Source organism: Daldinia loculata (assembly GCF_022478755.1).
Source record: "Daldinia loculata strain CBS 113971 unplaced genomic scaffold F4817scaffold_8, whole genome shotgun sequence".
Taxonomy (NCBI): Eukaryota; Fungi; Ascomycota; class Sordariomycetes; order Xylariales; family Hypoxylaceae; genus Daldinia; species Daldinia loculata.
The window spans coordinates 345779-367721 of record NW_026054862.1 but is presented as its reverse complement, the minus strand read 5'-3'; the positions used below and the strand labels follow the sequence as shown (position 1 = coordinate 367721).

Sequence of the window (21943 nt, the reverse complement as noted above, 5' to 3'; positions counted from 1 at the left end):
AGTCCGCCGGTTAAGATGGCTTCGTCGTCGACAGCTACTCCGGACACCTTAATTACTCTTAAGGTTAACTTCGATGGCGCGACTCGTCGTTTTAAGTTGCCTCTTCGCGAGCTTGTTTTGAGCACGCTCGAAGACAAGGTAAGCAAGCATTCTTTTATCTACGTATCGCAAACTTCACTTTTTCATCTAACCCTTTTATCTTCCATCATTCGTTTCGTGGAATCCTACGCTAATATCGCTTTCGCAGCTCCGTTCTTTCCTACAGATTCCTGTTGGTACGGCTGCCATATATGAACGGTATTCCGATTCGGCTGGATCCTTTGTCATCTTACATCCGACCAATGTTCCTGCTTACAAGCAACTTTATCGAGCTGCTAAGGCCAAGCAAAAGTTAAAGCTGCGAGTAACCACACAAGCCAAACCTGAACCCCAACCCCAGCCCCAACCCGAGTCCGAGCTCGAGCTCGAGCTCGAGTCCGTACCCGTGCCTGTACCCGAACCGGAACTACACAAGGTCCCTAAGCCTGTTACTATTGAGGATGAGCCTGAAACAGAGTCTCGAGAAGTAGCTGAACTCATTGCCCGTATTCCGTCACCAACGCTAGAGTCTTCTGCCCCAGTTCCTTCTGAGGCCCCTACTGGAATCTTAGACACTGTCCCCGTCTCCGACATTCATTCGAACCTACCGAATTTCGTTAAGCTATGGCAGACACATGGCAGACCTAGGATCCATCTAAAGCGGGATGCCGAGGGCAAGGAGGTAGTTGATCTACTGAGCTCCACGTCTTCAGCCCCGGCCGAGCCTTTGATATCACTAGAGTCGAGCGCGAGCGAGGAGAACGTACCTCGATGCCCTTTCTCTCGGACTGCATCGAAGATGACCCACACTACTGACCTCACCTGGGAAGCCCGCAAGAAAGAGGCCGCCACCCCCAAGGCTCCGGAGGCCGCGGAGGTTCTATTCCCTACGGGTGTGATAACTGCGCCTATATTCGAGGATGAAGAGACGAAGATAAGCGATACGCTGATCACCCTTGGTGTCCCTAAGCGTCAATTCACTGTTTGCTGCAATAGCTGCGACCGGGCCGTTCCCGATGCTCATTTCCACTGTTCTACCTGCGATGACGGTGACTTCGACCTTTGCCAGGATTGTGTCAACCGGGGCATTACCTGCTACAACGAAGGCCATTGGCTCATCAAGCGTTATATCAAAGATGGACAGGTCAATTACAGCACTACCCACATTGCTCCCAAAACCTCCCGTTCCCAAACAAGCAAGGCTCCTGTGAGCCTTCCTATCAGACCCGCCGAGAATGCGAGCTGGGTACCTCCAACGAGAGTTTGGGACGCCACTTACAATGACCGCACCTGCAACTGCTGTGTTCAGGATTTCCCCGGAGAGGACTTTCTTCACTGCACTACATGCGACGATTACGATCTATGTAAGAGCTGCTTTGCTAAGAATAAGCATGGTCATCACCCTGCACATGGATTCGCTCCTGCTGTCAAGGGTACCGCCTTCGATCATGATGTATCTTCGCTCTTGTCTCCTGGCCGAAATGCCTCCCACAATGCTATCTGTGATGGCTGCGACAAGTATATCCGAGGCGTCCGACACAAGTGCCTCGACTGCCCTGACTGGGACTACTGCTCGGAATGTGTCAAAAATGCCGAGTACAACCACTCCAACCACCGTTTTGTAACAATCTACGAGCCCTTGACTGATCGGACATTCCGCCCCATGATGCGTGGTACACACTACGGCATCTGCTGTGATGGACCGCTATGCTTAGCATCCCGTGTTCGTTCGAGATACATTGTCGGTGTACGGTATAAGTGTGCTGTCTGCCACGATACCGACTTCTGCGCCAACTGCGAGGCCAGCCCCTCCAACACGCACAATAAGACGCACCCATTGATCAAGTTCAAGACTCCAGTACGTCACGTCAGTGTAACTACGACCGGTGAGCATGAGGATGGCCAGCGCCTCCCCACGATGGGAGATCGTGTCCGACCTATCACCATTAATAACGTGACCGCGGCTGCTCCAGTACACGAGACCATTGCTGCTACGCCTGTGCAGACTGTAGTCGACGTGCAACCTACCGAGCAGCAAGCACCCAAGACAGAGGAGACGGACGAAGTCAAGATCAAGAGTGAAGTAGCAGAACCTGAGGTAGCCGCCTCGATCGAGAAGAAGTCAACCTCAGATGAGCTCATCGCTGTTTTCCTACGGGACACCATTGCCGACGGAACTGTTCTACCACCGAACCATACTTTTGAACAGGTCTGGGTTGTTCGAAACGAAGGTACCGTTCCGTGGCCGACCGGCTGCTCTGTCAAATTCGTTGGCGGTGATTACATGGGTGCTGTCGACCCCGCACACCCTGCTGGTATTCACGAACTAGTCTCAGCCTCGGAGTCAACCGTCTGCTACAATGCCCTTAAACCGGGCCAGGAATTCCCCTTCACTGTCTTGATGCGTACTCCAGACCGGGAAGGCAAGGTGATCTCGTATTGGCGATTGACGACCCCAGATGGCGTCAAGTTTGGTCACAAGCTGTGGTGTGACGTGACTGTTCAGGCACCCCGTACCAATGTTGCCTCAGTAGAGTCGCAGCATGAACGTGAGGCTATGACCAGCCCGGCGCCAGCCTCTAAACTGGCCGAAAGTCAGATGATTATCCCTAAGCTAGAGCACGAATCGCCGGCTGCTAGCATGCACGAGAAGACTCAGTCAGAGAGCGAACTGGAGGCAGAGACGGCGACTCTCGCCCAGTCGGTACAGGATTCACAGGATGACGACTTTGAAGACTGCGGCGAGGATGACGAATGGGCCGAGTCTGAGGATGGATTTATGACAGATGAGGAGTATGATATCCTCGATGCGTCAGACGAGGAGTATCTCTCAGAACAGCACAAGTCTGCGTCCAAGAAGTAAAAGCGTAATACGCATGCTGGGCACAATACTCTAGTGCCGGGAATCCGGTGCGGCTAGAGAAAGGAATTAAGGGAGGATAGGGACTCGGTTGCAGTGTGATATTCGGTTCCCCATTTCCTCTCACGGGTGTTAATTGTTTCGGAAGTTTTCGATTCAGCAGCGATGGCTTCTCTCTTCATGGCTATGGGTCACCGTGGCCTTTTACACATCTCAACTACAGTCCACTCTTTAGATAATAGGAACAGATTGGCACGCGCAGGAGCTGTAGGGATAGTTTCCAGTAGCTGAATTTACTCGTGTTTTTCCTAAGTTGTGGGTGAAGTCTCCTAATGTTGTCTGTATAATTATATTCCTTCTTTGCAGTTCTAATATCATGTTTATGAAGCTTATCATAAAAGATACCTACCTAGGTCTACTGAGTGGGTACGTAAGTGCTTCGTAGTGAATATCTGATTACCTGATGATACTATGTATGTATTTGGTCGATTGACCCCACTCTTGCATTTCTCCAAATTCAGCCGTGAGGAACTGGAAGGGTCCCCCCACATACAAGCCGGGACCCATTTATTTTGTGACCAGTGACAGGGGTTATGTATGTACAGGCGACGGTTCCCTAAAATGTTAATTCCTTTTGGTGCAAGTTGTCCTCTAATAGCTGCAACCTTACAGTTTACTTGCACCCTTTCCACCTTTACATCGTCAATCCGAACTACCACGACTTCCTCTGGTCCAATTTGAAACCGATCCGACCAGTCCTCGTAGACAATCCCCCGCAGCCTCCCGAATTGAAGCAGATGCCGTGCTAGCGCCGCCCCAGCTAGACAGTCTCGAGGAGCCTGCAGCAGTGCGCTGGAGCAGTTCCGAATCGCGTGCTCGAGTGCTCGAGTGCTGGATAGAGATAAAAGCTTTCACCATGAACGAATATAACGAGAAAAGTCACCACTACGATGACGAGCCCGAACCTGGTAGCTTCGTCAAGGCTTTTGATGCTTTCCGTAAGCGCGCCTATTTTTATTTCACCTGTCCCTCCCTCCCTACTATTCCAAGGCCCCTAGCTAACCAGCAACTTTCGCAACTCTAACAGCAAAAGCCAAACCCCAATATGTAACGCGCACGTCGGGCGGCGGCAAGTGGACCGTCGTCATGTACATCGTCTCGTGCATACTGCTATGGTCGGAAGTAGCGCGGTGGTGGCGCGGTGAGGAGACGCACACGTTTGCGGTCGAGAAGGGCGTCGGCCACAGCATGCAGATCAACCTCGACATCGTGCTCAAGATGAAGTGCAAGGACCTGCACGTCAACGTCCAGGACGCTTCGGGCGATCTCATCCGCGCCGCCTCCCGCCTGCAGGAAGACGTAACGAACTGGGGCCAGTGGGTCGACGCCAAGGGTGTTCATCGATTGGGTCGCGATAGCCACGGGCGCGCTGTCACGGGTGCTGGTTGGCATGAGGAGGGGTTTGGCGAGGAGCATGTTCATGATATTGTTGCTATGGGACGCAAGAAGGCTCGTTGGGCGAAGACTCCTAGGTTATGGGGCGCTGAGGCTGATAGCTGTCGTATCTATGGAAGTCTGGATTTGAATAAGGTCCAGGGCGATTTCCACATTACTGCGAGAGGCCACGGTTACTCTGACCCGGGGGTGCCTGCGCATTTGGACCACGGTGGTATGTCTGATTCTCCAAATCCCTTCATCTTTAAGGGACCATCCCTTCTCGTCCAGAGCAAATACTAACCCACTTCTTAGCCTTCAACTTCTCCCACGTCATCTCAGAGCTCTCCTTCGGGCCATACTACCCGTCCCTAGTCAACCCCCTCGACCGGACCATCAACATCGCCGAGACGCACTTCTTCAAGTTCCAGTACTTCATGTCGGTAGTGCCCACCATCTACAGCGTGCAGCGGGGGTCCGGGTCGGCGCCGGCGGAGCGCACCATCTTCACGAACCAGTACGCCGTCACGGAGCAGAGCAAGGAGATCAACGAGCGCATGGTGCCCGGCCTCTTCTTCAAGTACGACATCGAGCCCATCCTGCTGCACGTCGAGGAGCGCCGCGACGGCCTCATCACTTTCGCTATCAAGATCGTTAATATCCTGTCTGGCGTCTTGGTTGCGTGTAACTGGGGCTTCACGCTGAGCGAGTGGGTGCGCGAGATCATTGGCCGCAGGAAGAGGCAGATTAGCGAGGGTGTTATTGGTGCGAAGGGTGGGTATGACGAGTAAACCACATCATTCGCCTGCTCTAGGGATGAGGTTGGTTGACCTTGTAGTATGTACCACTAGCTGGGGAGAGAGGCGTGAAAAGGGGCAAATGAGCGAAAGAAGACGATTTGGTTTTGGCATCTTGTTTTTGGCTAGGCATTTTCTTGTTCTAGAGTCACGGAGTTCAGGGCGGTATGGCGAGGTCGGTATATATATATAGTATATAGTATCAGTATCAACATGAATGATTCAAAGTCAATTGCTTGGCTTGTTCGTGATCCTCTCTCTGTTTCGTAAAACAAAAGGATAGGGAAACAGTTGTAGGATCTGTAGCGTCTATTCCATTTGCTTAATCTAGAAAGGAGTAATCCGCGACTTATACCCAGACGACCAGCAACGTTCTCTCTCACTTATTCAAATGAAATGACCCAAGTCCAAAGCCGAATGAGCGGAGCAATACCCTAAGATAAAGAAATTTAGGTACGATGTAGAAAAAAGACGACTAATTCATAGGCTGGCAACAACACACTTTAATATACATACTGGAAATATAAATATTTACCCCGACACAACCTACATTAGGTAGGTAGGTATGCATATTACTTCATTAAAGCTAGCTAACGTCATGCTTTTCAACGTATACTCATTCTGGTCCTCCCTCCCCCAATAAACAGACTCCTAAACTATGCGCGTAAGTTGGCCGGAGACTTCCCCGGCTCATCAGTACTTGATATCGATGCTTTATAACGTATATATGAGGTAATCGACCTATCTATACCCCTTGAATACTAGCAAGAGGAATTCGAGCCAAGCCAAGCCAAGCTGCCGGCTCGAAGTTCGCGCACACTAGTTCTTGTAATAAAGTTTGGTCAAATCGACTCGACTCGACTCGACTCGCTATTGCAGTAGCAGCGCATCTTCGTCGAGCCGCCCGAACAGCTCCTTGATTTCCTTCTCTACAACCTTTAGCTCCTTTGCCAGCTGGCCGGTAACCAGAGCGTACGCGTATAGGAGCGCATAGTCCGGTTCCTCTACGACGATGTCACCTAGCGACGGGACTCTAACCCTAAGACCACTTTTGGCATTCGCATTCGCATCCCCGTCGCCGTTCTCCCCGGTCGTGGACGAGGCTTTACCGCCATCCTCCGCCGCGGCTTCGATGTGGTTGTGCTCCTTCCTGAAGCGGAAGATCTTGCCTAGTAGCTTGTCTCGGATAACCATGACACTCGGAATGGCGTCCGTCAGGGGGTATTCGAGCATGATACTAGATGCGAGCACCTGAAACACGTGGCATATGCGCGCGCACAGCTGCTCTCGCTCATCTGCTGTGTAGTATAACAATGCTTTCTCGCCGTCGCTAAGGCGGCCGTGCTTCTGCGTCACCAAACTCATAGCGTGGAACGCGTCGAGCGCTCGTTGCGTCGAGGCCATAATGCGCCCGTACGCCTCGAAGGGGAATGGACCGCGAAGTTCGTACTCGTTCTTCGCCGCGACGCGGAGCGTCTCTAGCTGCGATGCGTACCGCTGCATGGCAGCTTGCTCACCTATCTTCATGTAGCTCGTAGCTGCAGTGTCGTTGCGGAGGAGGACAGCTAGCGGGCCTCGCTTCCAGACGAGTCCCATTTGTAGATAAAGAACTGCTAGACCCTCCTTGAACTTTTGACGGGCAGATATGGGCCAGATCAGGCGGCATATAATGAGACCCCAGATAATGCCGACAGACACGGCCACAACTCTGTGGAAAGCGATGGAACTGATGATTGGGTGGATACCACCTTCGTCGTCATCATCATCGTCGACATTCTGCGTGAGCGAATACGCGTATAATGAGGACACGTTGTAGCTTAGCAATATGAAGCGACCAAATGCCGGATTACCGCGATCGATCATGATATAAAACGCACCAAAGGCGACAGCCCAGCCTAAGAAGGCGAGCGCGACAGCGTTGCCGTCCGATATCCACCAGTTGACCAAGACGAAGGCAGCACCCAAGATGGTACCCGTGAAACGAGACCAGCCGGTAGCGTTAGATGCACCCACAGTCATCGAGCACACGATCATAAAAGACAGAAGACCCCATTCGCCTCGCCAGTGCCTGTATATTGGCCGTGTTTGAGGAATAAAGGCGAACATAGCGTAGAGGGCGGCGCCAATACCGACTTTAAGGCCGAAACGAACTATACCAAGATGTTAATAAGAATTATTCAGGGACTAGGGGCACGTGGATTATAACTTACTATCATTCCTTGCAAGAAACTTAAAGAATTTCAACAGAGTCCGAGACGTCGTTCGGACGAAATGATCCCATAAACCTTCACCTTGCGGCGCTGCATCCCAGCTAAAGGTACCACGCCGCTTCATGGTCTCAGGGATGCCCTGAGGTAGTTTAGACTGCCTTAGCCTCTTGACCGGTTGAAGCAGGGACAGGTGCTCTGGGTCTCCTTTCTTTATCTTTGATGAGAAACTAATGTGCTTCCAAAACATCATCCATTTCCATGTCCGCTTGCCCTGCTCGGTAACATCTCGCAAGTCGTCAACAGTATCCAGGTAGATCTGCATCTCGTCTGCAAAACTAAGCAGACTAAATGAGAAGTGCCCACACGCTGCAGCTACCTCCTCGAAATCAGCTTGGATAGACTCAGATCTGGTCTTGCTTAGTTCGATCGTCTTATAGATTTCTTCTAGCGCATTTCCCCTCGCCTGGTTATATAGGGATATCGCATCGCCAAGGCTTTGCTTGAACTGTTCGTTGATGTTGATTGGTGTCCCCGGAGCTCCGAATAGGGGTTCTCTGAGCATTTCGGCCATTGTGTGGACTAAAGATTTCATCGACGGGCCGAGACGCGCGATGAATAATTCAAAGATATCAGGTGGGGACCTTAACGATGAACTAGACGCAGACAACATAGGATGCGCCTCTTGTGTAGGTGCTACATCCTCCCTATCGCTTCGTTCGTCGGGTGCCTCATCTATGGGACCAAGAGCATTAGCTCTGTTACTTCCGCTCTTCAATGTCGCCGATAGAGACCTACCAAAAGTAGGCGAGAAAGGGTTTGTAGCTTGAGAAAATGGAGAGGTCGCCGAGTGTGAGGATAGTGGCCCGAAAGATACTTCTTTCAAGAGCTCGAATTGGGTATTAGCCGCACTCCTCAGACCACCGAGCGACTGAGCTAAGCTTTCCATCGACTTTACTACAGCCTTATCGTGCCTATATATCTCCTCTTGTCCTAGGATATAGTATTCATATTTCGATTCCCGAGCGTTTTTGTTCATTTGAGACAAAGTTGAAGTGTAGCCAGCTGAAGCTTTCGTAAAGGCACTCGAAGTGAAATCCTCTTCAGCACCACTAAGGAACCCGCTCGCTATCATAGACAACATATCGCCGAGCGATGTAGACGCCCTTTGCATAGATTTTCGTAGTGCCAGCCTCGCAGAAACCGGCCATAAGACCAAGTTAACTAGCGTTGATATCACAGTGGCCATAAGTAACATCTTGAGTGACTGTATAATCTTCTGGTTGGTGAAGACGCCTGTATGGACCGAGTTCTCTTTCGTCACAATAGTGATGATACCGATGGATGCTATGCTAGCACCAACGCTCACGAGAGGATGATTGAGCTTCTGCTTGACCCATCCGACAAAGCCCAGGCCACCTCCAATGAATATCGTGAGAACTAGAATGTAAGACAACTCGATCATGTCCAAGACTGACCCGAAGAGCACCGAAGTGGCCATGGACAAAGTTCCGATAAACATGGCATAACACACGGCGACGACAGCAATAGCAACAGCTTCTATCTGCGAGCCTGTCGACCTGGCCGGGTGGAAATAGACAGTAATGGTAGCGACGATATGCTTCCCGTCCATTGGACCCAGAAACCTGGCAGCAGGGCGCCAAAAGGTCCCCATGCTAGCCAGCAGGTATGCAATAGAGCATTTTATTGTGCCTCGACCATTCGGCGAATTTATCCATCCCCATAGATTGCCAGAGGCTACGCGAGTATTGTGCCACAAGTTCCGAGCCTTTTCCTTCACCGTGTTACCTTCGATGAGGGGGCGTATGCCGTCATCGTCGCCGGGGCCATCGAGGTGCGGATATCGCAGGGAAAACTGGCGGCGACTGCGTTCACCGGTACCGGGAATAATCCAGGTGCCATTGCGTAGTTTCTGTCGTCGCGGAGGCATCGCGTTAGCATTTAACTCCTCCACCACCGTCTCGAAGATATATAGACGTGTTGGAATTTAAAGTCGCACGCGGAGACGTGACGCTACTAATCTCGCCATAGTTCGGTGACATGTAAAGAATAAAGAAAAGGAAATAAAAGAAGAAAGAAAATAAAAGATCGGTCAGTTGTCATAATAATAGAGTTTTTTGCTTACACTCCTAGCCGGTACTCTGCTAGGTCGCGATGGTCTCGAAGCTCCACCAGCACCGGGGTCATTACTAGTATTACTGTCGCTGGTCATAGCTTGATATTCGACGACGGCGGCCCTCTTCTTCCTCTTTCGTCCCGCGCGGCTCTCCTAGAATCGCTGTGGCATTGTCAACGGCAAAGAAAAAAAGAAAAAGAATACTCTGTAGAGACGAGGGAGATGATATGTCGTTATCCAAAAAAGGACACAAGAAAAGTTGTAAGCTGTAACACGCGCTTCTAGGGATGACAGCCTTTAAGCCTTTAAGGTCACTTGACGATGTTGGAACCCATAACTTTTGGCGGTTGTAGATGACCCACTTATTGTCTAGGTACAGAATCATTATTTTAACCAATGGAATGCCACTTCCTAGCCAAATGCGTCATCGCACGCGCTTCTACCTGCAATGGTAGGTACCTACCTAAGGTAGCCTGGAAACAAACGGTAGCAGCACCCCCACCCACATGCGTTACGTCTATGTACCTGTCACAAATTCGATCGACGCTACTTACATGTACATACCTACATAGAGGTAGCTTGCAACACCAAAAGTCACATTATACGATACCTAGATCCAAACAACATCTGCTAAGCTAGCATTATCATAGGCAGATTTACCTACTTCCAACCTCGCTCACTGGTTATCTGCCGCTTAAAGCATACAGCCACATCCTAACCTATTCAGAAACCGTTCCTATACGCAAGCTAGCTAGCTACATAGGTAGCCAGGCCCTACGTCGCTACCTAACTTCTCCTTACATCAGGTAGCTTAGGTAGCTGCACCTATCCATAAGGGAAAAAAAAACTAAAAGGAGAAACAAAAGTCGTGCTACAGAAAGATATAAGGGGGGAAAAGAAGCAGCAGCAAACAACACAATGGCCAACCTCCCCTCCCAACACCCACACCTCTCCCTACACCTAACCGACCGCTCCCTCACCCCCCTCATAACCTCAGCACCGCGCTCCCCCTCGCGCCTCGAAGCCCTAACCTCGCTCTCCCACGCCGCCCTCAGCGCGCACGAATCCGCCTTACGTCTGGGCTTAGGCGCCCCTCTACGCGTCATGGTCGAGCACGCCGACTCGGGACCTATAGTGCTACAATCGTTCCTACGCGCCGACACCAGCCCCAGCCCAACTTCCACCACCACCACCACCAACGACACCAACATCAACACCAACCCGCCTTCCACCTCCGCATCCTCCTCCTCCACCGCCGCCGACCCCGACCCCAACCCCAACTCCGAGCCCACAAACGGCACCCCTAACAGCCCCACCAGCCCCGTCGACCGCCGTCTCCAACAACTCCAATTCCCCGCCGACGCCGTCGACGGCGCCCCCGAGCCCGAAGACGCCAACACGCCACCCATGCTAATCAGCGTCGTCGTAGCCCCCAGCGCAGACGAAGCCCGTGACGCACGCCGCGCCGCGGCTAGACTCGAGCGCGTGGGTCGGGCGATACAAGCGCAGTGGGCCGAGGTGCAGACGGCGCAGGACGAGGGGGCAGGCGATGCTGGGGACTGAGATGGAGGGGGAGGGAGAAGGTACGGGAAATAAATAAACAAATAAATAAGAACGAAAAGAAAAGAAAAAGAAAAAGAAAAAGAAAAAGAAAAGAACGAGGAAGGTGGAAGGGGAAGAATACGGCGATGATAAGAGAGGAGGTATCGATCAGCTCGGCCAAGCGAGGAAGAGGAACTACTTTGTTCTCTGCCGGAGAGTCTGCCGCTGCGGCTTACTACGCGCACTGAAGCTTATAGCAGTCCGAAGGAGTACTTTTGGGGTCGAAGGGGGTTAGTTAGAAGCGAGTGGAAGCAAACCCAGCATATGGCTAAGAGGACAGACCCAGATTACTTGCAATGGGAGATCTACATGGATCATGTAGACTATCTGACTTGCGCGTTGCTTTCTACTAGGTTACGAGAGGTCATCTCTAAAAGCAATCCACGAGACATCTCTACATGGCTATTCTTACCCATGATGTACCAAGAGTATAATTATAGCTAGATGTCGTAAAATACTATCATCTACGAATCCAAATTGGATTCCGAGAACGGATCATCTTGAACCGGTCCTTATTCTATTCTAATACATCACATCGTAGCAAGAAACTCAAATTTCATGAGTAGGCCAATTTGTATTTATCTACAGATAGCCTACAGGGGTACTTCTGTTTAATTCATTGCATTTCTCGTGATATCGGATTATTTTGGCTCGCAAGTCTATACGTCCGCGAACACCGTCTGGTTCATTGCGCCAACTAACATAACCACACCAAGACTAAACAACATCGCTAGTCTAAATTTTTAAATGAGCTGCTGGAACGCGCGGTTGATGGGCGAGCGGATGTTGGGGATGTCCTTCCAGAAATTGACAGTGGCGACGGCCCTCTTCGAAATACCCTCGGGAGTGAATTCGAATTTCTATTCTCTTAATTAGTATACAATCGAAATACTAGGATCGGGAAAACTTGCCTTGTAGACGTCCTTGTAAGCGCCGGAAGCACCGAATCGGTTTAGGCCGAATTGCTCGTGGGTATATTTCTCCCAGCCCATTGTGCTCATAACCTCGACGGATAGAGACGGGATGCCGTCAGGGAGAACGCTCAGCCTGTATTCCTTGGTTTGCGCGTCGAAGACCTCGAAGCAGGGAATGGAAACGACACGTGCCTTCAGGCCGTGGTGCTCTTGGAGGTACTTGACAGCGTCAACGCAGATGCAGACTTCCGAACCGGTTGAAACGAGTGTGATATCGGCACCCTCAACATCGTGCAAGACGTAACCGCCCTTGTTCGCCTTATCGATGGACGAACCCTCGAGTTGAGGCAGGTTTTGTCGCGATAGAGCGATGATGCTAGGGGTGTGCTTAGAAGTCAAGGCTAGGTAGTAAGCACTGCTGGTCTCGTTGCCATCTGCCGGTCGCCATACCATCATGTTAGGCAGGGCGCGGAAGTGAGCGAGGGTCTCGATCGGTTGGTGAGTAGGGCCATCTTCACCAAGACCAATAGAGTCGTGAGTGGCGACCCAGATGACTCGGACCTGCGACAGCGCAGATAGACGTACGGCACCAGCAGCATAAGAGACGAAGTTTAGGAAAGTGCCCGAGTAGGGGATAAGGGTACCGTAGGCAGTAATACCGTTCATGATAGCGCCCATACCGTGCTCACGGACACCGTATCGGATGTATCGGCCAGAGTAGTCACCCAGCCCGGTCGATGGTGGCTGGAAGTCGACAGCGCCCTTCCATCGTGTCAGATTAGATGACGTCAAATCTGCGGAACCACCAATGAGCTCAGGGATAGCAGCTTCGACCTTCGACAGGACGATCTCGGAAAGCTTTCGAGACGCCACGGCAGCATCCTTAGGGGTATATACGGGAAGGTTCTTCTCCCAACCTTCGGGAAGCTCGCCCCTTAGACGACGGGAGAGGTCGGCATGTTCGGCCGGGTACTTGCTAGCGTAGCTAGCGAATAGCTTGTTCCACTCTTCTTCAAGAGCTGCGCCCTCGGTAGCCTTCTTGCCGTATAAGTCGTACACTTCTTGGGGTACGACGAAGGACTGTTCGGGGTTGAAGCCGAACTTCTGCTTAAGCTGCTTGATGTCGTCAGCCTTCAGGGGGGAGCCGTGAACTCCGTGAGTACCCTGTTGCAGAGAACCAAAACCGATGGTGGTCTTGAGCTTGATCAATGAGGGCTTGTCCTTGACATCCTTGCACTTTTGGATGGCCTTCTCGATGGACTCAAGGTCGTTGTCACCGTCAGTGACAATCTCGACGTGCCAGCCGTACGCCTCGTATCGTTTAACGACATCTTCGGTAAAGGCACAAGCGGTGTCACCGTCGATGGTGATCTGGTTGTCATCGTAGACAGCGATCAAGTTGCCTAGTTGCAAGTGACCAGCCAAAGAGCTAGCTTCGCTAGAAACACCTTCCATCAAGCAACCGTCGCCCAAGAAGCTGTAGGTGTAGTTGTCGACGAGAGGGAAGCCATCCTTGTTGAAAGTAGCAGCTGTTTGGGCCTGAGCAATAGCAAGACCAACAGCGTTAGAAATACCCTGTCCAAGAGGACCAGTAGTAACTTCGATACCCGGGGTATCATGCGCCTCGGGATGTCCGGGAGTGATGCTGTCGATTTTCTATACTTTGTAAGTATTGCAACCACCTTACAGTACGGTAAGTAAACTCACTCGGAAGTTCTTGATGTCATCCATAGACAGTTCATATCCAAAAAGGTGGAGGAGAGCGTATTGGAGCATGCATCCGTGCCCGTTGCTAGACCCGTAATTAGTGGCGGAAAGAAATAGTCAGAAATTAATTTGACTTACGAGAGAACGAATCGATCACGGTTCAGCCACTTTGGGTTCTTGGGGTTGAACTTCATGAACTTGTTAAATAGAACGTGGGCAGCCGGTGCCATACCCCTAAATCGGTTAGTATAAAGTGCTTCTTTCCTAAATAACCAGTACGATTCTGGCTATCGGTGTTCTGTTACTCACATGGGCGCGCCAGGGTGGCCCGAGTTGGATGCGAAGGTGGCATCGGCCTAGAAAACGACAATTGTCAATACAATTTGCTCTATCCTACTATCCTACTATCCTACTAGAGAAACTCGTGATGTAGGCAAGAGAAGGGCTCGGAAAGCTTCAAATGAGCTCACGATGGAGGGGCAAAGCGGGGGCGGGGTTAACTGAAAAGAGTCGTCATCTTACAGCAAGAACACGGATCGTGTTAATGGCGAGCCAATCTGTCTCGGTGTATCCCATGGTTGCGGTTTTTACGACGATGCCTTGGGAATTGGTATTAAAAGAAAGTCGATGGAGGAAAGAAAAGGTTTGAGGGAAGGGGAAGAGAAAGAGAAGGTGGGAAGATTTGCGGGTGGTTAAAGTGTTTTTGATTTTCTGTGACGACCGGCAACGGTCCTCAAATGGGTCCTTAGTCTTAGCTTTAAGGCTTCTTAGTGGAGGGAACAAGGCCTGACACGATGTATGTATCTAGTCGGTAACAGCTTCTCTAAGGCATTTTACATAGACGATCAATCATAGGCAAGTACGCTTAGCGACATGGGCAAGTAAGGTAAGGTAGGCAAGTATAATGCATACTACATTATGGGGCTGGGGGGGTCTATTGACATTATGTCAGCAATGGTGTCAGTATAATTACATAATTACAGGCCCCGATACTATGTCAAGACCATGTCAACAGGTCGATACAATGTCAGCAAGACTTGTTGTACCGATTTCATTGCAGGTACCTATAAGTCAGTACTAATAGATAGTATGTCAAGGTATTTATTATGTTAGAGGTACTGTCTATTTCGCCGTAATTGCCAGGCCTGTTGACGATGTCCAAATAACATAACGATGTCAGGAATTTAACATAATGTCAGCCCCGGGTATATACAGGTTAAATAAGGGCCTGAAGTATGCATATATACTGCAATACGGTAAACTTTAATCGTAATCGTAATTCGTAATGACCTCGTAGTGTAATGGTAAAACACGTAGCCCGTAACATCGTAACATCGTAGCCTGTAATTCAACGTATTGACATAATCTTTTCAATTGACTTTTACATGTGCCTGTGCCTTTGCTATATATATATAAGTATGTTGAAGGCCTTGTATTAGATTACAAGGCCTTCAATCCTTTTTTTTTTTTTTTTTTAATATTATTAGGCCCTTGGATGGTGACGATGACCTGGCCTAACATAGTTTCGTACGTGACATATGTCGATTAGGTGACCGTGACTACCGTTGGTGACGATGTTTAAAAGGCCACTCTTTCTTAATATATTAACATTTCGAAAGTAATACAATTACGACAAGATATAATCGTGTACGTACGGTAGCTATTTCAGACCTGGTTATCCTTATAATTTGGATGCGATTACCCCCAAAGGTGGTTATATCAAAAGGGATAGCCAATCAGCCAGGGGACTGATTCCTGACTGTTACATGGCCGACATTATGTCCACACCTTATCACTATTGCTGACACTATGTCAATAGACCCCCCCAGCCCCATAATGTATGAGGTACATTTGATGTATGTAATGTACATGCGGGCAAGTGGGGGTGGGGTTTTTGTTCTACCTGCTGTAATGAAGTGGGCTGAGTGGACATAAAGCTAGGAATCGGATCCGATAGTCAGACGGCTGCCAGTAGGTAGGTACCTAGCTTAGCTAGAAGACTCCTTAATATAGGTAGACTGGATCATCAGCGGCATTATTTCGTCACCCTTCCCCCCTTATCAAAACCCTCAACATAATACATAGGCTTGCCAAGCTCTAGTGTAAGTCGTCTCCAAAACATCTTCTCCACCAAAGTCCACCAAAGTCCAACAGCGCCTCAACTGATTTTTTTTTCCTTCGCGAAGGTAGTCACTTGTTGAAAGCTAGGTACTTTGCCACTATATCATGTCAATACGGTGATACATCGTAACCACTTATATAAACTACGTCATTCCTTCACCGTTCAACTTTTATATTCGCGATTTCACATCAAGACTTCGTAATACATACAATCCCATTCATATAAGACCGATTTCTTAGAATAATGCTGCAAAATCTTACCTACATGTGACATGCCTCTTACTACGCAGGGGACCACAGACAACCACTCCGACTTCGTCTATCAAGGTAGTTGAGATATATACCTATCTATGTAGATATATATATATATACTCAGCGCATCTTGCTCTAAACGCAACTCTAGCCCGCTCTACAGCCCTGCAAGACAGACGCATTGCCACCCATCTGATAGGTCCGGAAAAAGGCTCATTGCCTACAGCAGCGTCTAGTATAAGACTAGTACCTAGTTGTCCGGGGGATTTGTACCATAACTACCGCCATCTAAAGCATCTATCTCTCGGTAAATTCTATGTATACCCACTAACTCAAGGCTAGTTCTAAGAATTCGATTACACATCGGACTTAGGACATTGTATATATTTACCTTGATATCAATATCCACGTCAGCCTTTGTAAGCCTCTGTATTAGATACCTAGTTCTCGGTATTAAAAGCCTATGGCAGAAAATAATCCCGAAAGGTGCGCCATATTAGATACCTACTCCAGAGTTCGCAGGCGCACTTGGCAAGCCTATTCCAGCAACGTGAGTAAGTAAAGGAACATCATTCGAGGGTCATTCACCTTAGTTTTAACACCTCTTACCGTGCCAATAGCAAGACACGTACGCGGAGCATGCGCTTCTCTCGTGACACTCGCGTCCTTTATCAAATACTTCGCCGCTAACCTCGCGGCTATGTACATTGTATAAAACATCACGCCTTCTTGCTTGGTCATCTTGATATAAGTTAAATCGGTCGGGTCGACCGGAGTGTCCAGGTACTGACTCAAACACCCTTTATCTTAACAACAATATGGAGAACAAATTGTTCATACCTCGGTCCGAGATGTTTGCTATGTGATGTTTTCTTGACGAAGTGGAAAAAGTTCGGAGTTACCGGTATTCTGATAACTTTGACTCGTATAGCAGTCTGGGACTTTCTTATTATCACCGAATTGGTGTTTGTGAAAACCTATACTACATCTATATACAAATAATAAATATAATTAGTGTACATCATACGCAAGATCTATAACAAGTACGTACAGATTAAAAGCGTAGGAATAAAATGACTGTATTAGCCGTGCTATCAGTATATTTTCAATGCGGCGGCATCCACTTAACGATTTCGAGTCACTTGAAATTTTTGACCAAACGAACCCTCAATCCCGCAAATGAAATAACCCAAAAACCCCAAAATAACCCAGACCAACGCATCTAGAATATAATAAAATAAAATATGCACAGCAACAGGAGAAGATCACCCCAGCGAGCCGCAAAAGCATACACCCATCCACCCAAAGGAACCACAGCGAAAAAGTCCAAGCCATCCAAGCCATCCAAGCCGACCCCTCGCGCCTCCAAATCCACACCCGAGGCCGCGACACCAGAGGACCCTACTCCTACTTCGGTCCCCACAGCGGAAACCAAGTCGCAGCAGACCCTCCTCGACGTCTTCAGCGACACGTTCAACCCGGTTCTCAGCGCCCCCGACTTCAGCCCCGTCCTGCAGAAAGTCAAGCAGGCCCTATTCAACCGGGACTTCGAGGCGGCCTTCGGCAGCGAGCAGTTTCTAGAAGTATACGCTGCGCGATGGAGTCCGCCGCGCGCGCTGTGCTACGGCAGGGTGTTGAGGCAGATTGCTGGTGAGATGGAGCCGCTGTTACTTGCTGCCAGCGGGGAGGATGAGCTCGATGAGATTGAGTTTGGACGGGTTTCGCCGACGCTCGACCTAGAGGAGCTACAAGATGCAAAGCGTAGCGCTACGTTAAGGATGCTTGCGATCGGCGGCGGCGCCGCTGAAATCGTGGCTTTTGGCGAGTACCTCCGTAGCGCAGGGGCCACGGTCTCCGGCGACCTTACGTTGCTAGACACCGGCCCATGGGGCGAAGTAGTCCAGAAGTTGCATACCGGCCTGACGACTTCGCCGCCCTTACCCGAGTGCGCGAGCGCCACGGCCAAAGCAACCAGCGCGGCCCTCGTCGAGCCGACAGAACGTCTGCGGTCGACTTTCGTGCAGCAAGATGTACTCCAGCTCGACAGCGCCAGGCTCTCGAGTCTACTAGGCCAGACGCCGCTACTCGTCACGTTGCTATTTACGCTCAACGAGCTGTACACGTCCGGCGGGATCAAGATGACGACAGCTTTTCTGCGGAACCTAAGCGCTACTATTCCAGCCGGTTCGCTGCTCCTTGTCGTCGACAGCCCAGGAAGCTACTCAGAAGCAGCGGTAGGCAAGGAGGCGAAGAAGTACCCCATGCAGTGGCTCTTAGATCACACTCTCCTCCAAGCCGACAAGCTGCCAGCCGAGGGATGTCGGTGGGAGAAGATACAATCACACGACTCGGTCTGGTTCCGCCTCAGCGGAGGACTGCGGTATCCTATGGATTTGCAAGATATGCGCTACCAGATGCACCTGTATCGGGCTATCCCCCGGTCTTCTGACTGAGGAAGCCGACGTCTACCTGCAGAACTCTAGATACATGCTCCTAACCACCGATTACCACTACTAGCCAAGGAATGTCTACTAGTCTATCATGCCCAAACCAGCTTCTTTATGCTGTGACCTAACTGCTCTAGAATGCCCGTGCTCCGCTTCGCCTCGGCGAGGGAGATAATATCACCTTTCTCGACGATGTTCTTCCGCTCCTCCGAACCGGCCGGAGCCGGCTGGTTATAGAACACCAGCCGCTCTATCTCCGTCGCGATGACGTTTATCTGCTCGCTCTCTGTCATCTTCTTCACTTCCTTCGTGTCCGACACGGCCGTCGTGGAGTGCAGTGCTTTTAGAGCGATCTTCCGCGGCGCCTGTGTCTGCGGCTTACCTGTGATGGCGTTGAAGATGCCCTGGTTCAGAATGCCGGACACGACGGCCGGCGCTGCAGCCGGATCCTTTAGCACGTTTTTTGCTCCCGATGATTCGTCAGATTGTTCTGACATGCTGGACAGTGATCGTGTATTAGTCCTCTTGATATCAAACTTGCCCGGCTCGTAAGTCACGACGATACCGACGTTCTTCGACTCGTCGGCCTCCGCGGGGGAGATGGCCGAGGTTATGTACGTGCCGACCTTGACACTGACTATATGAGCCAAGTCCACCCTTTCGAATGAGGATACCTTGTCAAGCTTCCAGTCGAACCGGCACAAGTATAATGCTGTGTCGGTCAGAAGGAGCACCACTTCTTCGAACGGTAAAGCCTTGAGAGTGTCAGATATATGAGGGCTCAGCAAAGTCCACCCGCCAATAAAATCCTCCTTGTCATCTTCTATGGCGATCTTCTGCGATGTCTCGATAGCTTGCTCTCTCATCTTTGACATTGAGACCCCTGGGTCTTTACTCATCATGGTTGCTTCGAACTCTTCAAACACCATGGAGGAAACGTTGCCGAGGAAAAAGTCGATAGCGGCCTGAGAGAAATAATCGTTCACCATTCTAGCACGTATGTGTAAGTAGGAATTAGCTTAGCTACGCAATTATTTCTTACCCGTTATAAAACCGCGTTAAGGATAAGCCGAGGTCGTTCACCATCCCGCGATAATCCCGTTTTCTTGTCCTGGTGTAGTCGCCTTTCATCGCAGCAGTAGAGGCATCTAAATCTAGAGTCAGAAAATTTAAAAATTCTAGCTCTCTCATAAGGCCGACAGGATCTCAATATCTTAATCAGGTGGGGGTTTGACTGACATTGTTTAGATATAGCGTCTCCATTATCAGCCCAGAGAGTATTAAACCACGAGTTCTCCTGGTCAAGCTGGACTGACATGTCGAAGCCCTCTTCTTTCAGCTGCAGATCAAGCATAAACTTGCCAAAAGAACTTTGGCAAACATTAGTACGGTCGAGGCAATCCATACAATTCGTTCTTAGAACGCCATTTTGCTTCCGTTCTATTTGACCGTTTCTTTCCACAGTACTGCCGGTCTCTTCGATCTTTTTACCCAGGATATCTAGAAGTAAGCTCACGTTTTCAAACTTCATTCCGCGGCACGCAGAATGAAAATCAAACCACTCAAAAGCAAGTGACCGGGAGTCTTCCGCCTCTTGTTCATTCAGTTTTTGAGCCGCTTTTTCGTATTCTCTACCAATTATAGCTTCAACACCATGCTTCTCAACTAAGTTTACTAATTGTATAGATCCATATGTCTTGCCCATAAGTTCGAAGTGTTTCTTGAACGCTCTAAAATTCGCTTCTGGGGAATGCTGTAGTACTGGAATCGGTTTAAGGGAATATGGTGACTGTGTAAAGAAAAGTGGTATACTACCTCGAACCTGGACAAAAGAGGAAATTTTAGATGAAGGACCCCACGTTGGAGTCGAGAGTATCTGCTCCGTCTCGACAAAATTAGCAGTATAACCGTTTTCGTCTATACCACGCCGTAGATATCGAAGCCCAGCTCGCCTGGTGGACCTCCTGGAAATGATGGTGATAACAAACTCCTTCTCAGACGGCCTTAGATCGCTGGATGCTCTCTCCGGCGGAGGAAATTCGACATTGTACTCTGGGGGAGGCGTCATATTGTTCATTTCCATGGAATCTTCCTGAGAATCGACTTGCGGTGGATAACGATCCACAACGAACCTCCTCTGTCCCACAAAACCTTGCATTACTGGTAATAGTAATGATTCGTCACCAGATCCGTGGAATGGCTTTAACAAACTACGGTTCCAAAAGAATGTGGGATCAGCTGCTTCGTGAAGCGGGAGGCCATCTGTGATTGATGTTACGGACTGACTGCCAAGGCTTCTCGTAATATCGAAATCATAGGAGAAAAAGAAGCTCCTAGACGTCCCGAGCCAGATATGCGCAAATCGCAATAGCTTCGGTATTAGGCTCTCACCAGCTGACGGTGTCGGAGGAAGGTTAACCTTCTCCTGCACCACGGTATCGCTCAACTCCTTATCTGAATCTCCTTTCTTCGCCTTGTTCCTCCCATCGCCGGCCTGGTCGCCCGCCCGGTCGGATTCGACACTGGTGATGCCTAGGTTTCGTTTCTGGTCCATCATCCAGCCTTTGCGGCTGAACCAGCGCTGAGCAAATCGCCCATAGCTCCCGCGGCGCTTTATGACATCTTCGGCTATGCTACTCTTCGTGCCTGCTCCTGGCGCGTCTTTGTCTTCAGAAGTCTCGCGATCGCTTATAGCTCCTGGGTCTTCCGCATCGTCGCCACCCAATACTGAACGTGTATCAACCTCGCTCTCCGAATCGCTGTCTTCGACAAATTTCTCGGCTGACGTTTGTCGTAGTTTGATTGCTGTGTTCGCAACGGCTGATTCGGCCTCGCTTCGACTCGTACACGGGGTGAGCGCGACGTCAGTGACAACATAGACAGGAAAGCCGCGAACCTGCGCAACTTGCTGGCGGCCGGTGATTGTGATAAGGTAGGTTAGACGGGAGACAGTGAAAAGTCCTATAGAGAAGCCCAATTAGAAATTACTTGGACGAGTCTATTTACGAGCGTTATTTGTTTTAGATAAGACGAACCTACAACCCCGAAAGCCTCAAAGGACGAGTTTGGTTTCGAGGTGTCCGGTATTTGATCGCGAGGAAGCGAAGATACTGTAGCATCTTCATACTTGATTTTGACGGGCGCAGGAGTTCGTTGCCCTTTTGTCGCAAGAGGTTGGACTATAAGGCCGTCGACGGCTGCACATATAAGCAGCTTTCGCGCTAGATTAGGCATTCTTAGTGGCTAAACATTCAATCATGGTACTCATAAACCGGCGAAGAGACTCTACTATATTTGAATGAAAAGAAATTGTATCAATCTTGAGAAGTGATATGGTCTTTTTGGGTCTTTGCTATGATGTCTTGGATGATTTAGTTTTTGGTGGGG

The 21943-nt window shown here is 49.9% G+C and overlaps 7 protein-coding genes across 7 annotated transcripts; 4 read left to right on the top strand and 3 right to left on the bottom strand.

Annotated features, from left to right (window-relative positions):
* Positions 1 to 15: 15 nt before the first annotated feature.
* Positions 16 to 3404, top strand: F4817DRAFT_369024 (uncharacterized protein; the record flags this gene model as incomplete). Its single annotated transcript, XM_049307305.1, has 2 exons — positions 16 to 138; positions 248 to 3404. 2 exons carry the CDS (start codon positions 16 to 18, stop codon positions 2939 to 2941), a joined length of 2817 nt encoding a protein of 938 aa, XP_049161919.1. The 3' UTR covers positions 2942 to 3404.
* Position 3405: 1 nt separating this feature from the next.
* On the top strand, positions 3406 to 5401 carry F4817DRAFT_281051 (DUF1692-domain-containing protein). Its single transcript, XM_049299550.1, has 3 exons — positions 3406 to 3936; positions 4026 to 4607; positions 4688 to 5401. Exons 1-3 carry the CDS (start codon positions 3855 to 3857, stop codon positions 5161 to 5163), a joined length of 1140 nt encoding a protein of 379 aa, XP_049161918.1. The 5' UTR covers positions 3406 to 3854; the 3' UTR covers positions 5164 to 5401.
* Positions 5402 to 5572: 171 nt separating this feature from the next.
* On the bottom strand, positions 5573 to 9846 carry F4817DRAFT_328501 (Fusaric acid resistance protein-like-domain-containing protein). The gene is made up of 2 exons (XM_049302169.1): positions 7380 to 9846; positions 5573 to 7319 (listed from the first exon to the last, which is right to left on the bottom strand). Exons 1-2 carry the CDS (start codon positions 9325 to 9327, stop codon positions 6040 to 6042), a joined length of 3228 nt encoding a protein of 1075 aa, XP_049161917.1. The 5' UTR covers positions 9328 to 9846; the 3' UTR covers positions 5573 to 6039.
* A 160-nt stretch (positions 9847 to 10006) lies between these two features.
* On the top strand, positions 10007 to 11656 carry F4817DRAFT_328500 (uncharacterized protein). The gene has a single exon (XM_049302168.1). The coding sequence runs from the start codon at positions 10432 to 10434 to the stop codon at positions 11074 to 11076; it is 645 nt and encodes a 214-aa protein (XP_049161916.1). The 5' UTR covers positions 10007 to 10431; the 3' UTR covers positions 11077 to 11656.
* A 13-nt stretch (positions 11657 to 11669) lies between these two features.
* On the bottom strand, positions 11670 to 14627 carry F4817DRAFT_328499 (transketolase). Its single transcript, XM_049302167.1, has 6 exons — positions 14259 to 14627; positions 14046 to 14092; positions 13875 to 13970; positions 13737 to 13821; positions 12027 to 13685; positions 11670 to 11975 (listed from the first exon to the last, which is right to left on the bottom strand). Exons 1-6 carry the CDS (start codon positions 14310 to 14312, stop codon positions 11859 to 11861), a joined length of 2058 nt encoding a protein of 685 aa, XP_049161915.1. The 5' UTR covers positions 14313 to 14627; the 3' UTR covers positions 11670 to 11858.
* A 2018-nt stretch (positions 14628 to 16645) lies between these two features.
* On the top strand, positions 16646 to 18691 carry F4817DRAFT_280949 (uncharacterized protein). Its single transcript, XM_049299549.1, has one exon. It carries the CDS (start codon positions 17354 to 17356, stop codon positions 18560 to 18562), a length of 1209 nt encoding a protein of 402 aa, XP_049161914.1. The 5' UTR covers positions 16646 to 17353; the 3' UTR covers positions 18563 to 18691.
* F4817DRAFT_280922 (SacI homology domain-containing protein) lies at positions 18606 to 21932 on the bottom strand. The gene is made up of 4 exons (XM_049299548.1): positions 21592 to 21932; positions 19796 to 21517; positions 19599 to 19704; positions 18606 to 19546 (listed from the first exon to the last, which is right to left on the bottom strand). Exons 1-4 carry the CDS (start codon positions 21788 to 21790, stop codon positions 18649 to 18651), a joined length of 2925 nt encoding a protein of 974 aa, XP_049161913.1. The 5' UTR covers positions 21791 to 21932; the 3' UTR covers positions 18606 to 18648.
* Between the last annotated feature and the right edge of the window lie 11 nt (positions 21933 to 21943).